Source organism: Pieris napi, chromosome 10, assembly GCF_905475465.1.
Source record: "Pieris napi chromosome 10, ilPieNapi1.2, whole genome shotgun sequence".
NCBI classification, from domain to species: domain Eukaryota; kingdom Metazoa; phylum Arthropoda; class Insecta; order Lepidoptera; family Pieridae; genus Pieris; species Pieris napi.
In genome coordinates this window covers 10645211-10667701 of record NC_062243.1, presented here as the reverse complement: position 1 = coordinate 10667701, position 22491 = coordinate 10645211, and the positions used below count along the sequence as shown (strand labels likewise).

Sequence of the window (22491 nt, the reverse complement as noted above, 5' to 3'; positions counted from 1 at the left end):
TATCAAGGAAACTTGCAATCTTATCTTTACACTATCATTGCCCAATCACTGCTATTCAGAAAAGCATTTCAATAATTCTTGAGCGTGGCCGATTCTGATTTACCACGCCACGCCACCGTTTTATTTAATCATCCACCTTTGCCGAGAAACATATTTTGAAACGGTCAGGAAATGTATAAGAAAAACACAATTCATACTATAATATTTATTAATAACGTAAATGAGTACACAATGCCAAAGGCTTTAAATGGTTCATTTCATTCGATTTTTCATTTGGAAAAAATATATAACTATACATTTAAGAAAATCAGCTCTGCCATCTATTGCCACACTGAAAATCCGTATCACAAATCGCATATTTGCTGTGCACTAGACTCGTTATTACCATCGGCCGGTACCAAAGTGCATGATCGTATGAAAAGTGCCAAACGGAAGACATTTACGCGGGTTCACTAAGTATATTCAATTTCTAAAAACATTAAATTTTAACATTATACAAACATACAGACATGGAAATTGAGCATAGTAGTAATATCTAAATACTGGTCAATTATGCGTTGCGACAAGCGCGCGCCACAAAACGGGCGGGAATCTGTCCTCATTCCGGCAAATTCAACCATTTCCCAAAACGTAAAACATTTCAGCCGTCGTAAAATAAGAGTATTGTGATAATAATAATTAAAACAGGTCGAAATCGGTTTACATTTTCAGGAAAATTGGTTTGAATCGGTAGCCGGTCGCGAGGCCGCAATGCGTACGCTACCGATTTCAGTACAGGTCAAGGTCAGACGGGTGAATGCTGGCCGGATCTTTGTTAACTCAACAAATAGGGCAGTACACAGCTGTACGTTTTAATACAGAAATAAGGACAGATCACACCTTCTATAATATACAATGAACTAAACTCATAGACATGCCGTAATAAAACTTGGTGCATTTATTAAAAATTAAGTGGCGGCACGTCTACGACTTCAACGACGTAGGCGTTAACCCAGCTACGATCTGAATACTACGCTAATGCTGATTTTTCAGTCACGAGCCGGACGCTGTGTCCGGATAGGCTGATGACTGGAAAATCAGCGCAATATGAAACAGCGACGAGTGCAATTGACAAACGAGTGTTACTTATTAACTCACTACTTCAACAATATAAATCCGACGGTACAAATTGTATGCACAACACTAGGCGTCCGCGCAGCCATAACATTATTTACAATTCTGTTGCGCTGTGTCCGACAGACACAACACAACACAACCGCTGATATGATAGTATTATGCACGAAATAACAATTTATGCCTAATAGACGAGAAGCGGAGGTGCACAGCGCGATGGAAAATTGTTAATTTAACATTTTAGAGAAAGAAACCGTTACAAAATACAGTTATCACTTACCTAATCGATTATTATATAATACATTGATTTTGACATTTCTTTTTCAAAATCTTATCGTAGCACACTAACCATTTTGTCAGATATGTCGTGTAAATTCAGATTTTTCTCCATGTAACAAATACGATTGCGTAAATATTATGACGAAATTGATTTAAAAATATAATACAAAAAATCAGCGATACAGAGAGCATTCGAGTAAACGGGACGTGAGTATATAATGGTCAACTGGATCAAAATCCATCCCAAATACTTCAATTAAAACGTTACTTAATAATTTGTGACTCCACAAAAATATCAAATTAAACAACTAGAAAGCAATCAACGATTGAATCACATGTACTTATGTTCTGTACTTAGATGTAAAAAGTTTGCATAAAAATCATATAAATCTTAAATTAGACCCTAAATATAATACATTCACGCATGAGTATTTAGCGATAAAGCACAAAAATCTTGTTCAAAGCTGCAACATGACTACGTATCCTACGATTACCTAAAACATAAAAGCCCGTGGCACTACAAGGTGAGTGAAATTATAATTAAGAAAATATGACACGAAAAGGCTTACGTAATAATAGCTCCTAAAAATAACTTACACTGAATTCAAACTCAGAAACGAAACGGTCTCTTAGCTATCACATGAAATCAAGAAAAGCACCATTATTTCTATATAATTGTGCGCAAAGACTAGAACTTCTTAGAAAACGTAGAAGAATATGGAGGCTGACTTCGTTAACTTTGATCGCTTCAACCGCGAGAACCGAGTTCAAAAACTAAATTAAAATGTTAATCATCACAACAACCAAACGAGTCGAATCTTTTAAAGAAATTCTGTGCCAATACATCGTTGCCTGAACGACGTACAACGTATGTAAGAAAAAAGTGCGCCAAATTGATTTTCACTAAGATTTTGATTTTGAATTTCATAGAAAAAGACTATTACTACTGTGAATTAAATTAACATGCAAAAGCTCCGAAATTCGTATGAATCGATGGGTATTTGTGCTTTGGTATAAACGTTGAGCGAATCATACAAATACATTACAATTCTAGGTTATCTAATTACGAAGTCTAACGGTTGGACCCGTACGAAAGTTAAAACGGAGGTTATTGTAAAATCCTCGAGAAAATTAAACCGCAATTACAAGGAGAAATCTCAATGATATGTAAGAACTCCAATGAGTAATTCTTCTTAAAAACTACATTTAAAGCATTACTGCCTACAACTGTTACACTAGGCAATACAACTAGCGATCAATAAACATCTACGTAAAGGGCGAAAGGAATCTTATTAGCTCAAAACGCTCATCCAAAAGGAAGCCAGTCCTGGAAAACATTTGTGTATAATCTGCACCTAGTTGTTCGTATATTCTAAAACAACCGAATCATGGCACCGGTTCGCACCAAAGTGATACCGTAATCCCGGTAAGTTCACTAAGGAGAATACGAATTGTTTTGTACGAGTACAAAAATAAATTGTAATTCTAAAGGGATTTAAATTAGATTCGAAAGCTAAAATTTTGTTCCACGTAAAATTAAATGTTTTAAAATGTGGGTTATTTACAATTTCTCTATGATATGCAAGTGCAAAGCTCACTAAATATTTTTACAAGTAAAACTATTGTCCATATGTAACAACTACGCTAGGAATACCTAATTAACAATACGTTTAAATGTAACGCGTGCTGATCCGTCAGTTTCCTCGAACGATGCTCGCACTTTTTTCGAAAATATTAACAATATAATTAACTATTTCAATGAGAAATTTATGACTTTGGTATTTATGAGTTCTAGCCCCGTCGAGCTATACGCAGTACTACTGCTTTCCCTATCATAATTTTGTACGTGTATAAAGAGAGTTCATTGTCATGTTACGTAAAGATGACCGAAGTACTAAGAATATTCGAGATATAAAATCGCTAAGTTGTTCCACTGGCTTAGTATGGCGCGAATCTGTTGTACCCGCTTCTGTACAATGCAGTCTGTGGAAAAATCATACGTTTTAATTGAAGAAGAAAATTAAAATGACGAAAGTTCAGCTTGACATTTTACATGAAATTACACAGTTTAGTAAAGAAAATAATTACCCCATATCCTGTAACTGGCCCGATGCTATGCCCTAAATATGGGTCTGCGTACTCCCTTCCATATCTGTAATTAATTCATTTAATAAGGTTAATTTACAAACATTTATTCATTAGAAGAAGGAATAGTTACACTAAATGAAATTTACATTCATTAGAAGAAGGAATAGTTACACTAAATGAATTCTACATTCATTAGAAGGAATGGTTACACTAAATGAATTCTATATTCATTAGAAGAAGGAATGGTTACACTAAATGAATTCTACATTCATTAGAAGAAGGAATGGTTACACTAAATGAATTCTATATTCATTAGAAGAAGGAATGGTTACACTAAATTAATTCTACATTCATTAGAAGAAGGAATGGTTACACTAAATGAATTCTACATTCATTAGAAGAAGGAATAGTTATACTAAATGAATTATTACTACAATACACTACATTCATTAGAACAAAGAAAAGTTACATTAAATAAATCCTACATCGCAACTAACTAAAATTTATATCAAAATACAAAACTATACATAGTAACAAGACTTACGTGGCGGCTAGAGGAGTGAGTGCCGCTTGTGCGGGCGCTGCACTAACAGCGGCGGCGGCCGCAGCCCGAGCTGCTGCGCCATAGTTAGCGGCCGCTGCTGCTGCTGCAGCGTGCTGAGCACTCGTTAATGGCGACTTTAGCAATGGAGCTGCTGCTGCGGCTGCCGCAGCCGCCTGTAAATTATAGCAAATATATTTTTACTTTCATTATATATGATGTGGGATGATAACCAATTTGATACTCATACTCAACGAACTAAATAGATGTACAATTCATGTTCGAAATTTATCAGATTAAATTATTTAGAAAGATTTACAGGCGGCAATGTTTCTTGGTAAATACGCCTCACCAATATAACATATACGATAGTATATAATTGTTATGTATAATGTTAGATTAAATATAAATAACCTAGTACATAAATAATGAAAAATAAATAAACCTATGACAAAAACAATGAGCCCACAAAGGCACATTTATAAGACAAAACTAATGAATAGTTAAATAGGTCGATGAATCTTACCGAAGTGATAACGTCCATGAGGTCTTTGTTCGATAAATAAAATTGGAAAGCAATAAACGCATCGAACTAAAACGAGCAAAATGATGGACGATGATTAATTACACATGCAAATTTGAATTTCTGCACACCGTTACTATACAGAAGGCGTAAATGAAATCATGCTTGTCCGTATCGACTACACCATAGACTAAGTGTTAGTGGTATGAGGGTGAAAATTTGTGGGCTCAATGTTCTACACGTTGCATGATGTACATTGAGATAAAAACAGCTCGAACTAGAACTAATTCACCCACTACGAACAGAAGCGGTCGCTGATTCTGTTATCACAAACACAGTGCAACCAGTTACGGTGAAACGTCTCGACAAAGGAGCAACCAAAATCCCAGCACTCACTCCACAATCAAACTGTACTAGCGTGGACACAAATCAGAAAGCAATACAATTAGACGGAGCCCGGATTACCTCAGCTGCGGGTTTCACCGCCTGCAACAACACACCTACTATCACGACTCGATTTGGTTATTTTATTACAATGGGGTATCAATTTGTTTGTGCGAATTTATGTAGTTCTGAATTACGTATTAGCTTTAAAGACATTTATTCTCATAACAGACAATAGTCACTTGAGAACTTATATACTAAAGATACAATTTATCACGTCGTGGGTCATTGAAGAGCTTCAAGGATGAATTAGCGAAGTAGAACTTGGTTGGACTTTTATTTACGTAGAGAACTGGGATCACTCAAGAGATGGTTTATTAGCCGCTTGTATTTTTTAAGCATATTATACCACAGCACTTCTTTTTTTACCGTAATTGGTTCTATACTTAGGCAGAATTATATTATGAGGGCGTCGTGAACTGCACTTCTGAATTTGATTTATTTTAGTGAAAATAATGTTAGTGTGTTAATAGTCATTTAAATTTTTGTAGATTAATAAGCTGGTATTGTATTGAAATAATTGATTTATATTCATAAGTTTTGTTTCACTTAACATTTTTTGTGTAGATGTTAAGTATGAGTAGTGAAAAAGCAATTTAGTTAGTTTATTTTGAGCAATTTGAATTTGTGATATGTTAGTTTTAGTCGCGGCTCCCCAAATTTCAATAAGGTAAAGGTGTGATTTTGCCAAAGAATTATAAATATGAAGACGAAGTTTACGAGGCAATTGCCGCGCTATGATCGAATCTTTTGTTAAGCAAATGTGTGTGGGTTAGACTGTATATTAAAGCTTACAATTATTCAAGTGTGAAAATCCACTATTGCATTATGTTATTTACGGACAGTAAGAAAGCCTTGGCGCAGAAAATATCCAACGCAGTTGATGACGTTGCCAAAGAGGCGAGCGTCATTCAGTGCGCCTCAAATGCGAAACGATGTTAAAAATACTATAATATAATAAACGCCTTTATAAATTAAAATTAAATTACCAGGAGTTTATCCCATAAATAATTAACTATAAAATTAAGATATATTACCTGTAATCTGTAGTTCGAGTCCGCGGTCGCTGCTGCAGCTAAGAACGGGTCATAATACACGCTGCGAATAAAACAAATTGTGTTAGCTTCCATACAACTATCTATTAACTCAATATAGATTTAACTAAAGCAATATTTATAGGTAATGCTAAATTTAACCGACTACTAACATACAGCTAAGATTCTATATACATTCTATTATTGCTACAAATACTGCGGAAGAGAAATATATAAGGATGTAAATGCTTAAAGAACTTCGAAGCTACCTCTAAAAAAGCTCTACTTTTTACATGTTAAAGTTTAGTAACAGATAGCGATGCTGTTAATGAGACATTAGTTGTTAAACTCATACCGAAAGTAAAAGTAAAATAGATGAAAGGGTCTCGTGATTAAAATAATCGGTAAGGATAATATGCTGGAGGATGGACGTGTAGATGTAGATGATGGTTTCGTCTGCGAAAAATTAAAGAAATAATAAATTTAGAAAAACATGGAATAAAATAATTCCAAATCAGAATATTTTTTTAAAATTCAATCAAAGGATGCTAAAGGATAGGAATGTAACATAATTTAATAAAAAATAACTCAAATTGTAGGTAAATTTATCTAATAAATTTGCGAACTTTAAATGAATGTCGTAAGCATTAAAGGATCAATGAGTTAAAGTGAAGTGCGGGGTGAGTACTCACTGTGCATATGCGTGCAACGGCGAGGCGTAGGCGCTAGCGGCGCGGGGCAGCATGGGTTGGAAGGATTGCGCGTGCGCTGTCGGGCGAGGGGAACCTCTCATGACGACCGCGCCGCGCAACGCCGACTGGGCTACATGCAACACACATAGGGCTACTACAGGGAAAAGCGAGCGCTTTTTGAGAGGGGGAAAAGCGCGCGCTTCCTAAACGGTATAGAGTCATGCGGGTGCCGTGCCGTGCTGTGCGGGGTGTGGGTTACCTGCGTCGCTGAGCGGCGCGCGGGGCCAGCACGAGCGGCGGCGCGGGCGTTGCGGCCGGCGCCGCGCCCAGCCACGGCCAAGTCACGCCGGAAACCCGCAGCCCTGCGCACACACCGCGCCTCTACACACTGACCTAACTAGTTCGGGGTGGCCGCCCCACACCTTATACCTTCCTTTACCCGCTCTTTCTGCTATCGCTTCTATCAGTAACACCTCCTTTGAGTTAAACAACTCCATGGTCTTTTTGGTATTCATCTCAAAATATAAACCGCGTATTTATAAACTTGGCCACCCCCTTAAGACAACTATGTTGTCAAAATGAACTCACGCACTCAATCCTCAAATAGATGCTGGTGTTCTAATGATTGTGATTTACAGGACCTATAGATCAGGATCGAACATGGCAGTCACACGTAACTAACACATCACCTTCTATTGTCTATGACTATGGAATGCTTTGGATTAGAACTATAAATTTTCATAGACGTCAGTGTTCAGGCCAGGCTACATTACACGATTTCAATCACGAAAATAAATTCAATTCACCGTGCGATCGATTAACACATTCCTACTTTCTGATCTAAATAAGCATGGCCGTTAAGACAGATGCCGATGTGACAACAATTTATCGAGCAATACTTAAGACTATCCCACCACATATAAGTAAAAGTACATGCTCGAATGAATGTTATAAAAGATGTAATCGCGGAAGCTTTCATCGTTCAGTATAGTTTGTATAAAAATCCTTTCTCACCTTCCGGCCACTGGACACACACTGGAACAAAAACATTGAATTAACATATGCTTAACCCAAAAAAGAGTCTAGAATGCTCTACAAGTGAATTAGTGCACTGAATTATCGTATAAATGACTTATAACAATTATTTTACAGTTAACTATCAAGCCAACTATTGCTGTCTTCGATAAGAAATCAGGCAGGTGACATTGGAGTTAGCTTTTCATGAGTATGTATGAGATTAGAAAACTCCACAAGACAAGCTTTTCCGTATAAATTAGCTTTAAAAATGTGTAATTAGGCTTGTTTCGTAGAAAGGTAAGCGTTTAAGACGCTAGAAAATGGATATGTTAGAAGAGAGACATTCTGTTCTGATATCATCATTCACTATACGAAGATTGGACGTTATCTATCAAGGAAATCGTAGTTAAAGGCCACCTCCAATGTCGAAGGAGTATCTAGGAGCATTCATCTAAGCATTCCCACAAAGGATCTAACACGTAGAGATCTCGACACATAAAGGACAACATCGATTGCACAAGGCCTGCACTCTCACCCAGAGTGGAACAGGATCCATTTCTAGCCAGAATGTCTGAATGGGTTAAAAAATGCCAAGATGCATTACACTTTCTTACACAATAATCGTGGGAATGTATATCATAATTATTGTTTGACTATATTCTTACCGTTTGGCACTGCTGGAGGTTTCTTTGTCTGCACTCGGGCGGTGGCATTATTAACCTGATTTGGGAAGTAAACAATATGTAAAAATATATTCGCGGCGGGTGACAGAAATGTAAAAAAAGCCTGATTAAATTAAGACAAATTCTAAATCAGGTCTCATATCAACTGGGAATCGAACCCAGGAAACAAATTCTTTATCAAAAATAAACTCGTTAACTTTAAATTACTTAAAAACATGATAGTATACAAAGTTGAACTATGGCAATGGATGACCTAATTAAAAAAAACACAAAGGACAGCTCTCGTAGTACAGTGAAACAGAAGAAGGAAGTAGATGAAAATAAAGTAGCGATAAAGAGTGTAATTCAGTAATTCTTACCTCGCCAACATTGAGACGTTCGTTCTACACTCTGTGACTCTCATTCGATCGGCATTTTAAATGACCGTCTAGAGAGTAAAGGGACAAAATAAATAAGGTTTGTTTACGGATTAGACAAGTCGGCGGCATACTTAGTGCTAAAATGCACTAGCATGGCAAACTACAGAGCAGAGCGCAGGTTGCGGTGGGCTGTGGGCTGTGGGCGTGGTAGGAGTGGGATGTTAAGTTACGAGTGCTACGGATGGTAAACATTGGTAATCATTGAATCATGCACACCTCTATCTTTCTGCCCTCAACCACGGTGCCGTGTAGACGCTCTCGTGCTCGCTCCGCATCACCACTATTTGCGAATGTTACAAAACCGAATCCCTGCATGCAAGACAGACAAAACATGCATTAAAAACAGCGTCGCTCAAAAAACAACGTGCAACAAAAATTAACATAATATATGCGTTGCATATTCGTTTATCGAGTTATATTAATTGTTAAAGTTATATTTTCGATTACGTTGATAGTTTGAGCGGTAAGTATCTAGCTGAATGGGTACACATAAGCGTTTGGATTACATTACATTGATACATTAAGTAATTGGGCCTCGAGAGAAACGTTTATAGCTCAGAAATTCTTTGGGACAATTTATTTTTCCGTATTATGTGAAATGATAGCTGCAATTTGTTCTAAAGTCGCTCATGCGGGAAACTAAAGAAAACTAGTTTGGCTAAGCAAATAATATGACACTTTTATTAATGCTATTATGTCATGGATTAAATCACCCTTCGCTGTACTTAGTTATATATATTTCGTAGTGTATGTACACACATTAAACTCATATTATAAAAATAGTGCGAAGTTGTACAGTGCTCAGTTCTCTAATAATATATAATTTTATAAAAGCGACATTATACATTTTAAGCCAGTATTTAGCCAGTAGGATATTTATGAACTTAAATATAATATTTATATTCGTGCTTAGAAAACTTGTAACTTCATAACATGGTGACAACCCATAGATACAAAAAGCAGCTAGCACAGCACACAATACAGTGGAAAATAGACGAGTTGTGAAAGTGGCAAGTTGCGTACATAACGCTTACGCCTATAAAGCATGACAGCTCTATTATTATAAAGTACCATTCTGGGTGCAACAAATTGTACATCAATAATTGGGCAGAGAGAAAGAGAATTTAAAGGAAGGAAGAAACGTGTATTTTGAAGCGCTTAGGACGTGACTACATTTGCCTTAGCAGAGGTGCGCACGCTAAACGAATAGCGTCGACGAAAGTCAACCCGTCACACGAGAAAATCTAATATCGAGACAAAGCTAGACTAAGTAATGCACCAAAGTTACTTCTAATACTTCATTGACAAAACATTTTGGAGTCAGCGAAGTATACATGCCCAAAACTAATGAATTATGTTCCCGGTTAGGAAAAGCGCATGACTGAGAAAAACTAGTAATTAAACAAAATAGACAGAAATACATAACCGTTCTAGACACTGTATTAAAATACAATTCCGAATGCCTCACCATCCAAACTACACGCGGTAGAAGTGAAAACAAACATACATCTATACGTAGAACTAATGTTCATAACAATTAAATTTCCATCAGAAAACACACAAAAAGCAGTGCAGTTTGGATGATTCGTTCAATTAGTCATGAATAATAGAGCTGTCGTCGGAATGATTTAGAATATCAGCTGTTTATGATGCATCATTCTCTAAAACATATCCAATGTGAGGCATTGAAGAAAATAACTGGGAGCTATTATCAAAAGAGTAAATACGTAGACATGAGCGAGCATGGGCTACTATAGGGTCGGTCACCAAACTGACACAAGAAAAGCAGTAACACGACAAAGCGTTATCAGTCAAATAATTACTTCACAAATCTTTGGACCGTATTCGAAAAGACATCATTGAGTTGTTTTTTGAGTTTCTCGCAATAATCAGAAATACAATTTGCGGTTATCAGCTACTTCGGTGAAATCGTTTTCGTAGATACTTTAATGGATTTATTAAACATGAAAAGGATTTCACCGCCGTCGCAACCAAGAAACGTTAAAATTATATTCATCATGTAAATTGCAGTTTTAGAAATGATTATTATTATGTCAATTTACAATGCAATTAGAGATACTGCACCAAACATTAAAACCAGAAATGCTGTGAGAAGGAAATAATTTAAAGATTAATGTTTAGCCCATTTGCCTCAAGACTAAGCGAGGGTAGCTTATCATTACAATGCTTTATTCAAAACTGGTTTGGGCAGTAGTTGTTATAGTTATTGTTATAAAATATATTGAACAATTTAAGATAACAATAACTACAAATAAAATCATTTTAAAGCTACAGGAATACGTCAATTAAAGGTTTTTAAATAGAAAATTTGCAATTGTTAAAACATATTCCTGTAACTAAATACTTCAGAACCAATAATTTGTACACTATATAAGAAACTACATAAATCACATAGGCTAATAAACACATTTCCACTTTCCTACCATTGAAACAGATTTTATCCCAATTGAAATTCATATTGAACGCTTTAAATATATTGGTTCTGAAGTTTGAAACAATATAATTATTTTTGAAAAGTGGCTACGTTGGAATCCATACGAAATGGATTTCAATGAGCCACTCGACCTATCGTTGATTATCACAGATTCTTACCTTCGAGCCGCGTTCGTTGAAGATTATTTCTACATCAAGTATTGTGCCATATTGCTGGAATATAAAATATACATTTAAAACCTCTAGATTTGTTTAAATAAAAACATGCCGTGCATAGAACAAAAATTACCCCAAACATGTTTCTGAGGTCCGGATCTCTGAATCGGAACGGGATGTTGGACACGTGGAGACGCTTCGGTTGTGACGCTTGTGAGACGGGGACTAACGTCTTCTCGGTGGAAGAAGTGGTTGTAGTGGCGTTTGCAGCGACCGCGGCGCTGACAGCCGCTGCTGCCGCGTGCGCTGCTGCCGCTTGTTGTGCTACTGCCACCGCTGCTTGCTGTGCTACGACCGCTGCTACACTGACTGGCTTTTCATCGGACGACTCACTTTCGCTTTGCTGAAATCATCAAAATATAGAGTAATACAGTGAACTTTGGATAGGCTTATTTTTATATACAGGTGGCACTGCCGTTTGAAGCTCTGATGTTAAGTGCCAGAGGGCTCGCAAGTGCGTTGCCGGCCTTTTAAGAATTCACTTTTAAGTCAAATTAGTTCGGAAATAAATTGGAGGGCAGCTAGCTGGTGGTGCGCGGCAAAAACTGCCTCAAAAAGCATGGGGCAGACTTCATCTGTTTTATGAATCAGGTAAAACTTAAAACATGAAAATATTGTTCCACCGGAAATCGAAGCCATGTCAACACGCCAAGTGTGAACTGAGCCATTGTTCGGCATAAATTTATTTTGAATATGTCATTAGGTTAACCTATTATAATCGCGAGTACAGAAATAAATCAATAGAGTTCATTCAACTCTGAAACGTACTGTACTGGTGTTGTGATTTTCTGTTGAGTTCTGGGTGACATGTGTTTGCTGAGGGGGTGGTGAAAAGTTGCCTGGTGGGAGTGGTGCTGGAGGCGGACCCTCGCTTTTGACTATGGAGGGCTGTGTAGCTGCATCCGCTTTTACACCAGCCAGATCCCCATTGGCCGCAAACTGTGCTGCTGCTGCCGCAGCCGCCGCCGCCGCAGGGAACGGGGCCGCCATGCCCGATCCCACCATGTGCTGGAAAGTTAAAATGCCATATTAATATACTACTATAACCTCACGCGTTTTTTAGTTAAATATAACTGTATTCCACAAATTTTAATAGAACAAGGAAACTGTCAATTGTAACCAGCAGTTAGTTCAATTGAAAGCTATTTAAATTCTTAAAACACGTTTTGAGAGGTAATTGTTTATTAGCACTTCAATGACAATACACGGTTAACACGATAATTATTTAACAAATCAACGACTCTGTCTAAATGTTTTATCTGCGAGGAAAAGAAAGTAGGTAAGTGTTAATACACTGTGAACGTCAATAAAGAAATACATATTAAACGCTAAATGCTTCTCATTTTACATTTACTGCCAGTTCTCAAATCAAGGGCGTAGAACGGACGATAAAAACTTGCAAAAACTCTCCACCACACTTATTAATCGCAATTTTAAAAATTTATTTCAAAGTGTGAGGGGAGCGACTAGGGTTATCCAGACTTGTTAATCAGAATGCTCCAACTGGACATCGCAGAGCTTTGGCCCATTCCCGTCCCGGCCGAACGCGTTCTTATGAAAAGAGGGATAAATGGTATGACGGGATCTCAACGAAATATAATTTTGGGCAATGAAACACTATTCCCAGCTTAAACGCAAACGATACATCTATTAACTTTCTACAAATATAACCGTAAAGATTGAATGTGGAAATAATCAAATTCAACAGGCTTTCAAGGTCGTTCATACATAATATCATTTTTGGACAACACAGCACCAAGATTTCCGTGCATTTAGTATGGAACGATGGATGTTTTCGATGCAAATTTATATATTTCCATACTATTGTCATATTTGATTCGAACGTGTACGAATTCCCGGTTAATGCAGGTGATAAAAGCGAATTTTCCACTTCAGGGACGCGGCCTATACTAATTCTGTCGTAATAAATTCAGCTACTTATAGCTGACGTTTCTGGGGTACGAATCGAATTATTGACACCAAGTGCTCGTGCCAAAACTCGAAACGGCGCACACGTAGCTCGTTAGATATGTTGATAGGTTTTAATTACGATCTTTTGTGTCATAAAGATATATTCAGATACGATTCTAGATTTCGTTTTGTGTCATTTTTGGTCTATTGGATTTATTGTATGACAAATCGTGAACTTCGTCACCTTCCCTTGCGATTTTTTGGAAAAATTATTCTAATAGATTCCTTAAGATAAAACCACTTTCTTTTAATTTCTGAAAGCTGTCGGTGCAAGACCGGCTATTTGATAAATAAATAGTACGATAAATCGTTTTATGAAGTAAAAACATCCACAATTAAAAATATTGATTTTATACTTATTTGATATTTGCCACATTGGACTATATAGTTAGAGTACTAGAATACAGTATAATAAGCTGTAAAAACTCCACTGAAGCGTATGAGTGGGGTAGACTGGACTGAAAGTAATTTTATTTTTTAATTTCTTACTGTATATAACTTCGCCTACTTACACATGCATTACATATGTTTGTAAAGTCGTAGTAATAGTCCCCATAGTGATCTGGAGACGTGAAAAATGTATTATTAGAAAAGTATGTATATTATGAATATGTTAAAGTACGATGGGCGTGAATGATGAAGAAAAGCTTGTTATTTTACAAAGTTGCAGAATTATGTTAGAGAATAGCTAAAATGTTTATTACTCGACTTCGAAATGTTTAGTACAACTCAGAGTACCGATTGTTGCAAAACCAATTGTCCTTTTCTTCAGTTCGAATAACCCATATTAAAGCAAAAACTCTGCAATTGGAATTTTGGGGAATAAATATTGTGAAAATGACTGGAATCCTGTAGCGTTAAGTAGTGTGATTCATAGGGAAGATTTGAATTTAGAACACTTTAAAATCCTACGTAAATTGACTGAAATATAATCTTCGTCATAAGGAGAATTATACCGCGCGATCCTTAGGCGACATCATATTGAGTGAACTAGATCTAAAGTGCATACAAAAACGTGGGGTCGGTATCACTGTTCGCTATCGAAAGTTAGAGTAAGGGCGCTACCTGCCAGTGGCATGGGGCAGACTCTTGTTTGTATGGGTACAGCTAGTGCCTTCTAATGCTAAATAATTATTTCGGTAGTAATCGAATCCCGGCCCTCCAGACTAATGGAAAACGTTTTCAGCGACATTTCGAATAGTTAGCTCAAAATAGAATTCGAAACTTTCTTACAGTTTTCGAAGAAATAATATTAGATTAAAATAAAACTTTGCTAATCAGTTATGACTTTGATTATAACACATTTTGGTTTTGTTATCAAAACTTTAAGAAAAGAACGAAATATTACGGATTATTTTCTAAGCAAAATCGTAATACAATATATCAAAGAGAAATGGCCAAGGTTAAGAAAACAATGTTCAAACGAAACTTCTGCAAAAGTACTTATTACTCACGCTCCCTTTTATTAAATTTTCGTTCAAATTAAATTCTTGACGCCCACCGTCTCAAATCTATCAACCTTTTATGATTAAGGGAGTTTAGTGGCTTTATTCAATCCTTAGGAAGTTCATTAAGTTTAACGATTATAATCCGAACGTCTAGTCGTTCATTAGTAAAATAAGTTCACCATATACTAGAATCTGCTTCTTTAACCCCGTAGTTAACTAAGTAATCAGTTACCAAGTTTCTATATATATACGTAGATCAATAATGTACTGGATTTTGTCTTTTCGACTATATTATAACGTTGACTCGTTTGCAATATGTTTTAATTGCGGTTATTTTGCGGATTTATAAGTTACCACTTTGGCTACATTTGGGAGTAAAAGGCCCCAGAGGACCCAGTAGAATGGGAAAGCGAAAGAGTCTCCTTATGCGGTTGAGCGAGATGCACCCTGTGGTTTAGTGGGCTTATAATGAGACAATTATTCGCTACAAATGTATGAATCGTTCTGAAAGATCTGTAATAATACATGTCATACTTATGTAAGAAGTAAGCACCTATACTTGCGTGTCAGCGACAGCCACACACACCTCATACAAGTACATAATTTTCACTCAATTATCTACCTGTCTTATTCAGGACTCTCAATCGCATAAACACCGAAATTAATACGTCATTGAATAGCGTAATAATTGCATTCTTGCTTTTATAATATCAAGCTTTAAAAGGCTGTCCTGGTGGTGTATGTTTGCAACTGTCGTCGCAATGCATTGTCGATGTTTTAACACATACGAAAACATCGTGAGGAAACAGCATGTCTTGAATGTTATTGAAAACTCACTTCCGTTTGTCAAAAAGAGATCAATCAGAGTCAGGCCCAGAAAGCTCAATAACTTATCAACAATGCAACCTCATATAGGGTTGTAGTTACTTCACACCTAGGCCTAGTGAGAAGATGAAAATGACAAAAGCATTTGAATTAGTGAATTAGTGTTAATGTACGTTACTCTTAAGTGCTAAACAGTGGTAAGTGAAACAATAAAACACAAGAATAGAGTGTCTTCCCTTTAATAGTGTAAGTGGCGTTATTGTACACTTAAGTTAAATATCCTTATACGCCAATTACCGTCGTTGCAAACAGGGCCAAAGATTCTTCGAAGAATCCTCCGCTCGAAAATAAGCAGAGAGTTCTCGTCTTCCTTGCTTAGAGGCCAGTTTTCAGCATTAGTGAGTTCTGGTCGCAGAAGAGTTTGGTACTGAACAAGCTTGGTACGCAATCGAAAATATCTACGAAAGCCAAAGTAGCAGCGATTTTCTATCATGATGCGTCTACTCGGCTGGGATTATTATCACTAGTCTCAGTAGACACTTTACTTTAAAAAACATAGGGTTGTAGTTATATATTGACAAATTGTTTCCACTTGGTATAAATTTCAATTGCATTTATTCATTGCAATAGTTCTATGAGTGCGCAGTAGCGAGGAAACGAGAAAATTAGGATGTGGTTATTGGTCGCAATTGCGTTGACTACTTCTGACCGCGATCCACGGTTAATTTGCACCGCGTTAACTCTGACAAGTTATAAAGCGACAGGGATTTTCAGAAGTATTTGTTTATCAAAGAATACGGTATGTAAGTGTCAACTGTTGTTTTCTGTGCTACTTGAAAGAGAAAGTTTTTAATTTAATATCTATATTGGATAAAAGAAAGAAAACAAAAGTTATTGATGTACTACTCATTGCAAAAAACTTAAGTGGAAATGGGCGGGCCACACAGCTCGCATGAACAATGGCAGATGGACAAACAGGGTAACAAGGTTAAAAGGGCCGCCACAGAAAAGAGAGGTCGCCCCTCTTGTGAGCGACGAGCGTAAAGAAGTTGGTGAGAAGATAGGGAGAAAACTGCTCAAGATAGAGCCAGTTGGAGGCCATTGAAAAGGAAAATTCTGTATAAAATTTAAAGTGTGTAATTTTGTAAAGATGGATGTATTTATCATGGATTAAATAAGGCTTAAAAATCATGTAAAACTGTATTTAATTTTCACTTTTATACGCACATTTACGTGTAAGAGGTCTCGTTTCAAGAAGTCTTTTAAATCCCCTATAATGGACCCTTTTTGAGGCAATAATTTTACGTGAACCTTACAATGCCAGGCAATATTACAAAAACATCAAAATGAATACATTTTTCATGAATAGCGTAATTTCGTAGTTATTGTACGTCGCACAATGGTTTTCCAATGAATAGGCGTCATGAGGTTTATTTTGAAGGTCCTCTTCCTTCTAAAAGGACAACAATACAGGACTGTTTGACACGAAATCAATATTTATCCTTATTTTGATACAAATTTTGTAGACAGAACGAAGCCATTACGATGTATAATGTTCTTAGATTTAGAGTTATGAATTTTATATATTTTTTAAATACAGGCGACATACTTAGCGCTAAGTTTCGACTCTAAGTCTTGCTTTAGAAGTCTTCTAGTTAAGTTTTGATACCTAAAACCCCTTCTTAATGCACCTGAAAATATCTTTACTAAGCTGGTGACTGTCAAACAATTTTGGGGGTTTGCAAAATAGCCTTTGTGTCGACCGTCTTTGCAAATCAAAAGCCGTTATCGAATGTATTTTATGTGCCAGCATCGATCGATTATGTTATTATGTATAGGATTAAGTGACCCGGGAAGTGAGCCTATCCAAGCAATTTTCCTTTATAACAGATAATATACTTTCTACATCAATAAATATGAAAATACTTTACTCCGAGATTGTATGTTCGTGAAGTACGGATTTTTTAGATTGAACCCGTATACTGTTGTGTATAATATTAATAATTTCATATATTAATATACATTCAAAACCGTTTACGACGCCATCGTTTAGAATTGAATGTATTAGGAAAGCTGAATTCTATGTATTAGGCACTTAATAACAACGACATCGGCTGTTACGACTATCGGTTTTTACGACCAAATATGAGTAGTCCCTTCGATATTCAAATTTTGACTGTATTTGTTTAGAAGAGGATTCCACAGAGACCTTACTACATATTTTGGCTTGACTCTGTCTGTGGTTGTAAAAACAAAAACCGACACAGCGCACGCTTATAACAACGCTCAGGCACAGACTCAAATACAGATTATTCACACACTCGTACCTTTTCTTTAAAAAAATGTTTTAAACATACACCATGTAGTCTAGGTTCCCACAACACAGGGGCTAGTGTGCGGACGCGGTCACAACCATATTTCTGTCAAGAATAGTTTTAGGTCCCCGACGGACTTGCTAGATTAACGTTAAGTGGTATTTCTCATGCTCACCCACTTTTCTGAGTAAGTCGACCTCCACACCAGTACTGTAACGCATCAGGGCATGCGCAATACATTTGCTGCGTATCAAAAAAGGGCCTAACAAAAATTACATTGTAAAGATCTTACAATAATGACATTATAAACGGAGTATATATTAATATAATATCCGTTTTATAGGTGCATGCTCCTCAACGTTATGAGGTCGTAAATGTAATATACAGAAGATAGAGCCACATTATTGGATTCATGAAACTTCGTGGTTAGTAACTAGTTGTTTTTGTATAAAGTGTTCGTGGATTTGATCCTTTGAATCTCTCACTCAGACACTTCAACTAAATCCCGGATTAAGGCTAAAATCCGTAATTTAAAACTTCAATGGGGTTGTTTAAGTGTTACGTAAGTACTATATTGTGTTCTTTTATTTTCTTATTTGGTGATTACGTCAATAGTATTTACTTTTTTACACATATTACCCACAGATTGTCTATGCTTGAAAACGATGTGTGTTTCGAGGATTCCTACAAAAAATTAAGAGACTTGCTTACTTTTGTTGACAGGAAGGGGATAAATTGCAGTAAATCTGCCTACATTTTATTTGAAGGGATCCAATCAGTAAACAAGGCATGAAAATATATATGTATAGAAATTGTAAATTAAATAAATTATTGACTGTAACTATTTTAACTATAAATTAAAACACAGCGAATGATAGCATTGCTTTGCTTGGCTCACATAATTCTATGTCTATGATAAACGATGCGTAATACAGACACAAAAATGTGGCTAAAATATTAGGATAAGTGGAAGTTACAATTCACCTCGTTCCTCTAAAATTAGGGTACAATCTCTAACGCAATTTGAAAACACACGTAGTGAAGAGTTGCGCCTACCGCAGAACTGAGTGCTCTCAGGTTTTGAATCATAAGTGTCTACTACAATACTTAGCCCGCGCTACATTTCCACCTAAATAAATACGAAACCTATTTGACCTAGATTAAACTAGCAACCTTGACAGCTACCTACATAATGAAATTTGAGTTTAGCACCTAGACACTCCAAAGATGGCATCCGCTATCGGAACGAGATTTTTGTCTCCTATAAAAACAATTATAAAAACTAGTCGAAGGTACCCCTTCTCTCAATCTTGACAGTAATCTCTCATCTTATGTTAGATGATACTACAAAATATTACAACGTGCATCTGCTTATTAATGTTATGTCAAAGTTTTTTCAAGTGAAACTTCGGTATGAGGGTAAAATTTGTACGGATGAAACGCAATAATAATATTAGCGTTACGAAGATGTGAAGCGATTTTGTCGAAGAAAAGGCAGAGAGCGATTGAGAGAGTGAGAAGGGAGAATTACCTTATAGAAATTCTATTTTTTAAATTAAATTTCGTAAAGAGAATTTATGAATTATTAGTATTTTATATTTTATGCAAAATAATTTATTGAAATCTCAAATGACGAATTGTAAATTAAAATGCCACGTGTTTTTATTAACGAAGAAATAAATTTAAAAAATTAAATTTATAATTTGTATTAATTTCCTACACTTTTCAAGACAATTAAATTCATTAAATCCCTAACTTATCTTCCTTTTTACCTTCCTAGTCTCGGAAATCTAAATTTTTAGATTTGTATAAAAATGAACAAGACTTAAATATTAGTTTGCCAAAGAAGTTTCACTTCTGACATGTGTACTTTGTACGCACGCACTTTTTTTACTATGCCAGTGTTGAGTTGAGCTTAAATTAAAGTTCTATTGTATTATACTTTTAGCATCGTCAAAATAGATTATTCAGAGTAAATACACATAAAAGCTTGAAGCTTTGAGGGTTCAATATTTCGGTTTAAATTCCGAATATCTTTTAGATTAAATTGACCGCAACGCATCGTCACGCTCGGGCAGATGCCTAAAACAAACATTATCCGTAGATGAAGGTCGAATTACAATAAATTTGTTACTAATATACATATATATTGTCAAACTTATGTCGTATGTTGTCAAAAATAAAATCATAAGAAAAATTTATCTTTGTCTCTGAATAATTACGCAAAATATGCATTTGCAAGTCCATAGATAATTCTGCCGCTTCTGAAAACAGTACGTCTATTTTATATATTATATATAAGAAAAATGGTCTTCGTTTGAGGCTCCTTCACGCCTAAACCACTTATAACCAGAAATTTTTCCTAGATGGTTTATGGCTATTTATTTTTTTTATTCCAACGTTCCTTCATTTTTTAATTACTGTTTTACGTATATGAAAATTTATACATACGGACTTCACCGCGGAAACATTCGGGGAGGCTTCTTAGAGCCTCAAAACGTCAACATCTGTTAAAAACTCAATTTTCGAAAAATTTCAATTTTCTAAGCGGGAAGTTAAAAAGAAGAATAATAAAAATATGAAAAAAATAATAATAATGAAACATACAATTTTATTTATTTCGCCCAGCAAAGCGGGCGTGAAACATAAAAGAAACTTCGTGTGAGACTAACGCCTGTAATAGGACTTTAAAATAGGTCTTTCAAAAGGTCATTGGCCCCATGGATAAAAATATCTAAACTTTAATTCATAATGTGACGGGGCACAGCAATTTGTGAGTTGAACTATCATTATAAGCAATTATCTCTTGGCGTCTGTGAGTACTTGAAAATGTGTTCAAGCATTCAAAATCACAAAATACCATATAAGTACAATGTTCATTGTACTTGTAGAAGTTTTGTGCGGCGTGTGGATTGAAAGTTCTACTGTTTTCGTATAAGTTTGAATATAGGAAAAATGGGATTAGAACTGTTTAGTTCGATTCCCGGCTGTGCACCAATAGACTTTCTTTCTATGGGCGCATTTTAAATTTGCTCGAACGGTGAAGGAAAACATCGCGAGGAAACCGACATGTCTTAGACCCAAAAAATCGACGGCGTGTATCAGGCACTGGAGGCTATTAGATTTAAAAAATACCATGAAACAGATTCAGAAATCTGAGGCCAAGACCTAGAGGTTGTAGCGCCACTGATTTATTTTTCTAACTGATTTATTAAATGCTTTTTAACGAGAACACGTAGCACGTAAGTATTTTGGTTTTAAAAGACCTAACGCCCCTCGGTGAAAATCTATTTATTCCGGTCTATTATTAGTGTTAAGTTGCCTACCACTGCGTCGAACATGTGGCGTACTTTTCTCGTCGGCTCACATTGAGCTTTGGCGGAGTAAACAAACTGACTTTTTTACGACGCTTCTGCATTTCGTCGTACATTCAACCGGGCATGTTTAGTCTCAGTATTTCACAAAACACGTAATCTATTAACATACCGCCCGAAGGTAGAATTCTCAGAATCTCTAAGAGGTATTTCATCAAGCTTTGGGATAAAGTTTATTCTTGGAATTTCTTTGTATATAGCTCGGAAAGTAACTTTTTGTGGCAGATTGCGTCTACTATTGTAGAAGTATTAGAAAGAACAAGATAACATTTTATCTTGTTCTTTCTATGAAATTTTGAACGTTGTTTAGTTTTCGTATACTATGTTGGGATGCCTGTTGGTAAATACAAATTTGATTTTTGATTATATGATCTTATTTATAAACGTTTTATGTTCGTTATGGCTTTCTCAAAGGGACTATTTATAATAGTCTTTATGGCAACCGAACTTCTCGATACAACAAGACGCCTAAAGAGGACTAAACCTTTTGAGTTACTAAACCTAGTGTAGTGAATATAAGGGCAAGTGCGGTATCTCGGACATACGAACATTGAGACGGTTAATAAACATTACCTTAGTTAAGGCACTAGTATTTTAGAAACTTCAGTCAACATAATATTACTTATAAGCCATAACTGTTGTATAGGCTAGATTGTAATTCATGTAAAGCATGCAAGCATCGCACTCTCTTTTGTGAACTTTATTCTAGAAAAAAATGTGTATTACACACATTAACAAAACTATACGGCACATGTGAGTCACTAACCACGATTATTAAAATTGGTAAAGCGTTGTTAGTAGTTATCGTTTGTATCCTAAAAAAATTTTAAGAATATTATTCATAATTAGAAGTCCGAATTATTGTTCATATACACATTATATTATATTGTGTAAATCATTTATAGTATTTAACCAGTTTTAATGGTTGGATCTTACAAGTCTCTCATACTACATATTTCTGTCTGGTCCCGTTCCCAAAGAACACACATCTGTTTTAGACTTAAATGATTTTGTTATGGTAAAAGTGTTATGGTAAATACAGAAGTATTTAATCG

At 35.9% G+C, this 22491-nt stretch overlaps 1 protein-coding gene across 4 annotated transcripts in view; it reads right to left on the bottom strand.

Moving 5' to 3' along the window:
• Positions 1-190: 190 nt before the first annotated feature.
• Positions 191-22491, bottom strand: part of LOC125053286 (RNA binding protein fox-1 homolog 3) — a 48508-nt gene continuing 26207 nt past the window's right edge. The window contains exons 3-14 of one of the 4 annotated variants that reach the window (XM_047654582.1): positions 12272-12511; positions 11577-11846; positions 11447-11500; positions 9050-9142; positions 8397-8451; positions 7729-7749; positions 6974-7076; positions 6026-6086; positions 5010-5030; positions 4025-4197; positions 3481-3544; positions 191-3375 (exon numbers count right to left, since the gene is read on the bottom strand). In XM_047654582.1, the coding sequence (XP_047510538.1) occupies positions 3331-3375; positions 3481-3544; positions 4025-4197; positions 5010-5030; positions 6026-6086; positions 6974-7076; positions 7729-7749; positions 8397-8451; positions 9050-9142; positions 11447-11500; positions 11577-11846; positions 12272-12511 (1200 nt within the window). In that variant the 3' untranslated portion in view covers positions 191-3330. Of the gene's footprint in view, positions 3376-3480; positions 3545-4024; positions 4198-5009; positions 5031-6025; positions 6087-6714; positions 6845-6973; positions 7077-7728; positions 7750-8396; positions 8452-9049; positions 9143-11446; positions 11501-11576; positions 11847-12271; positions 12512-22491 lie in introns of all 4 variants that reach the window. The other 3 variants (XM_047654580.1, XM_047654583.1, XM_047654581.1) reach the window with 3 other exon arrangements.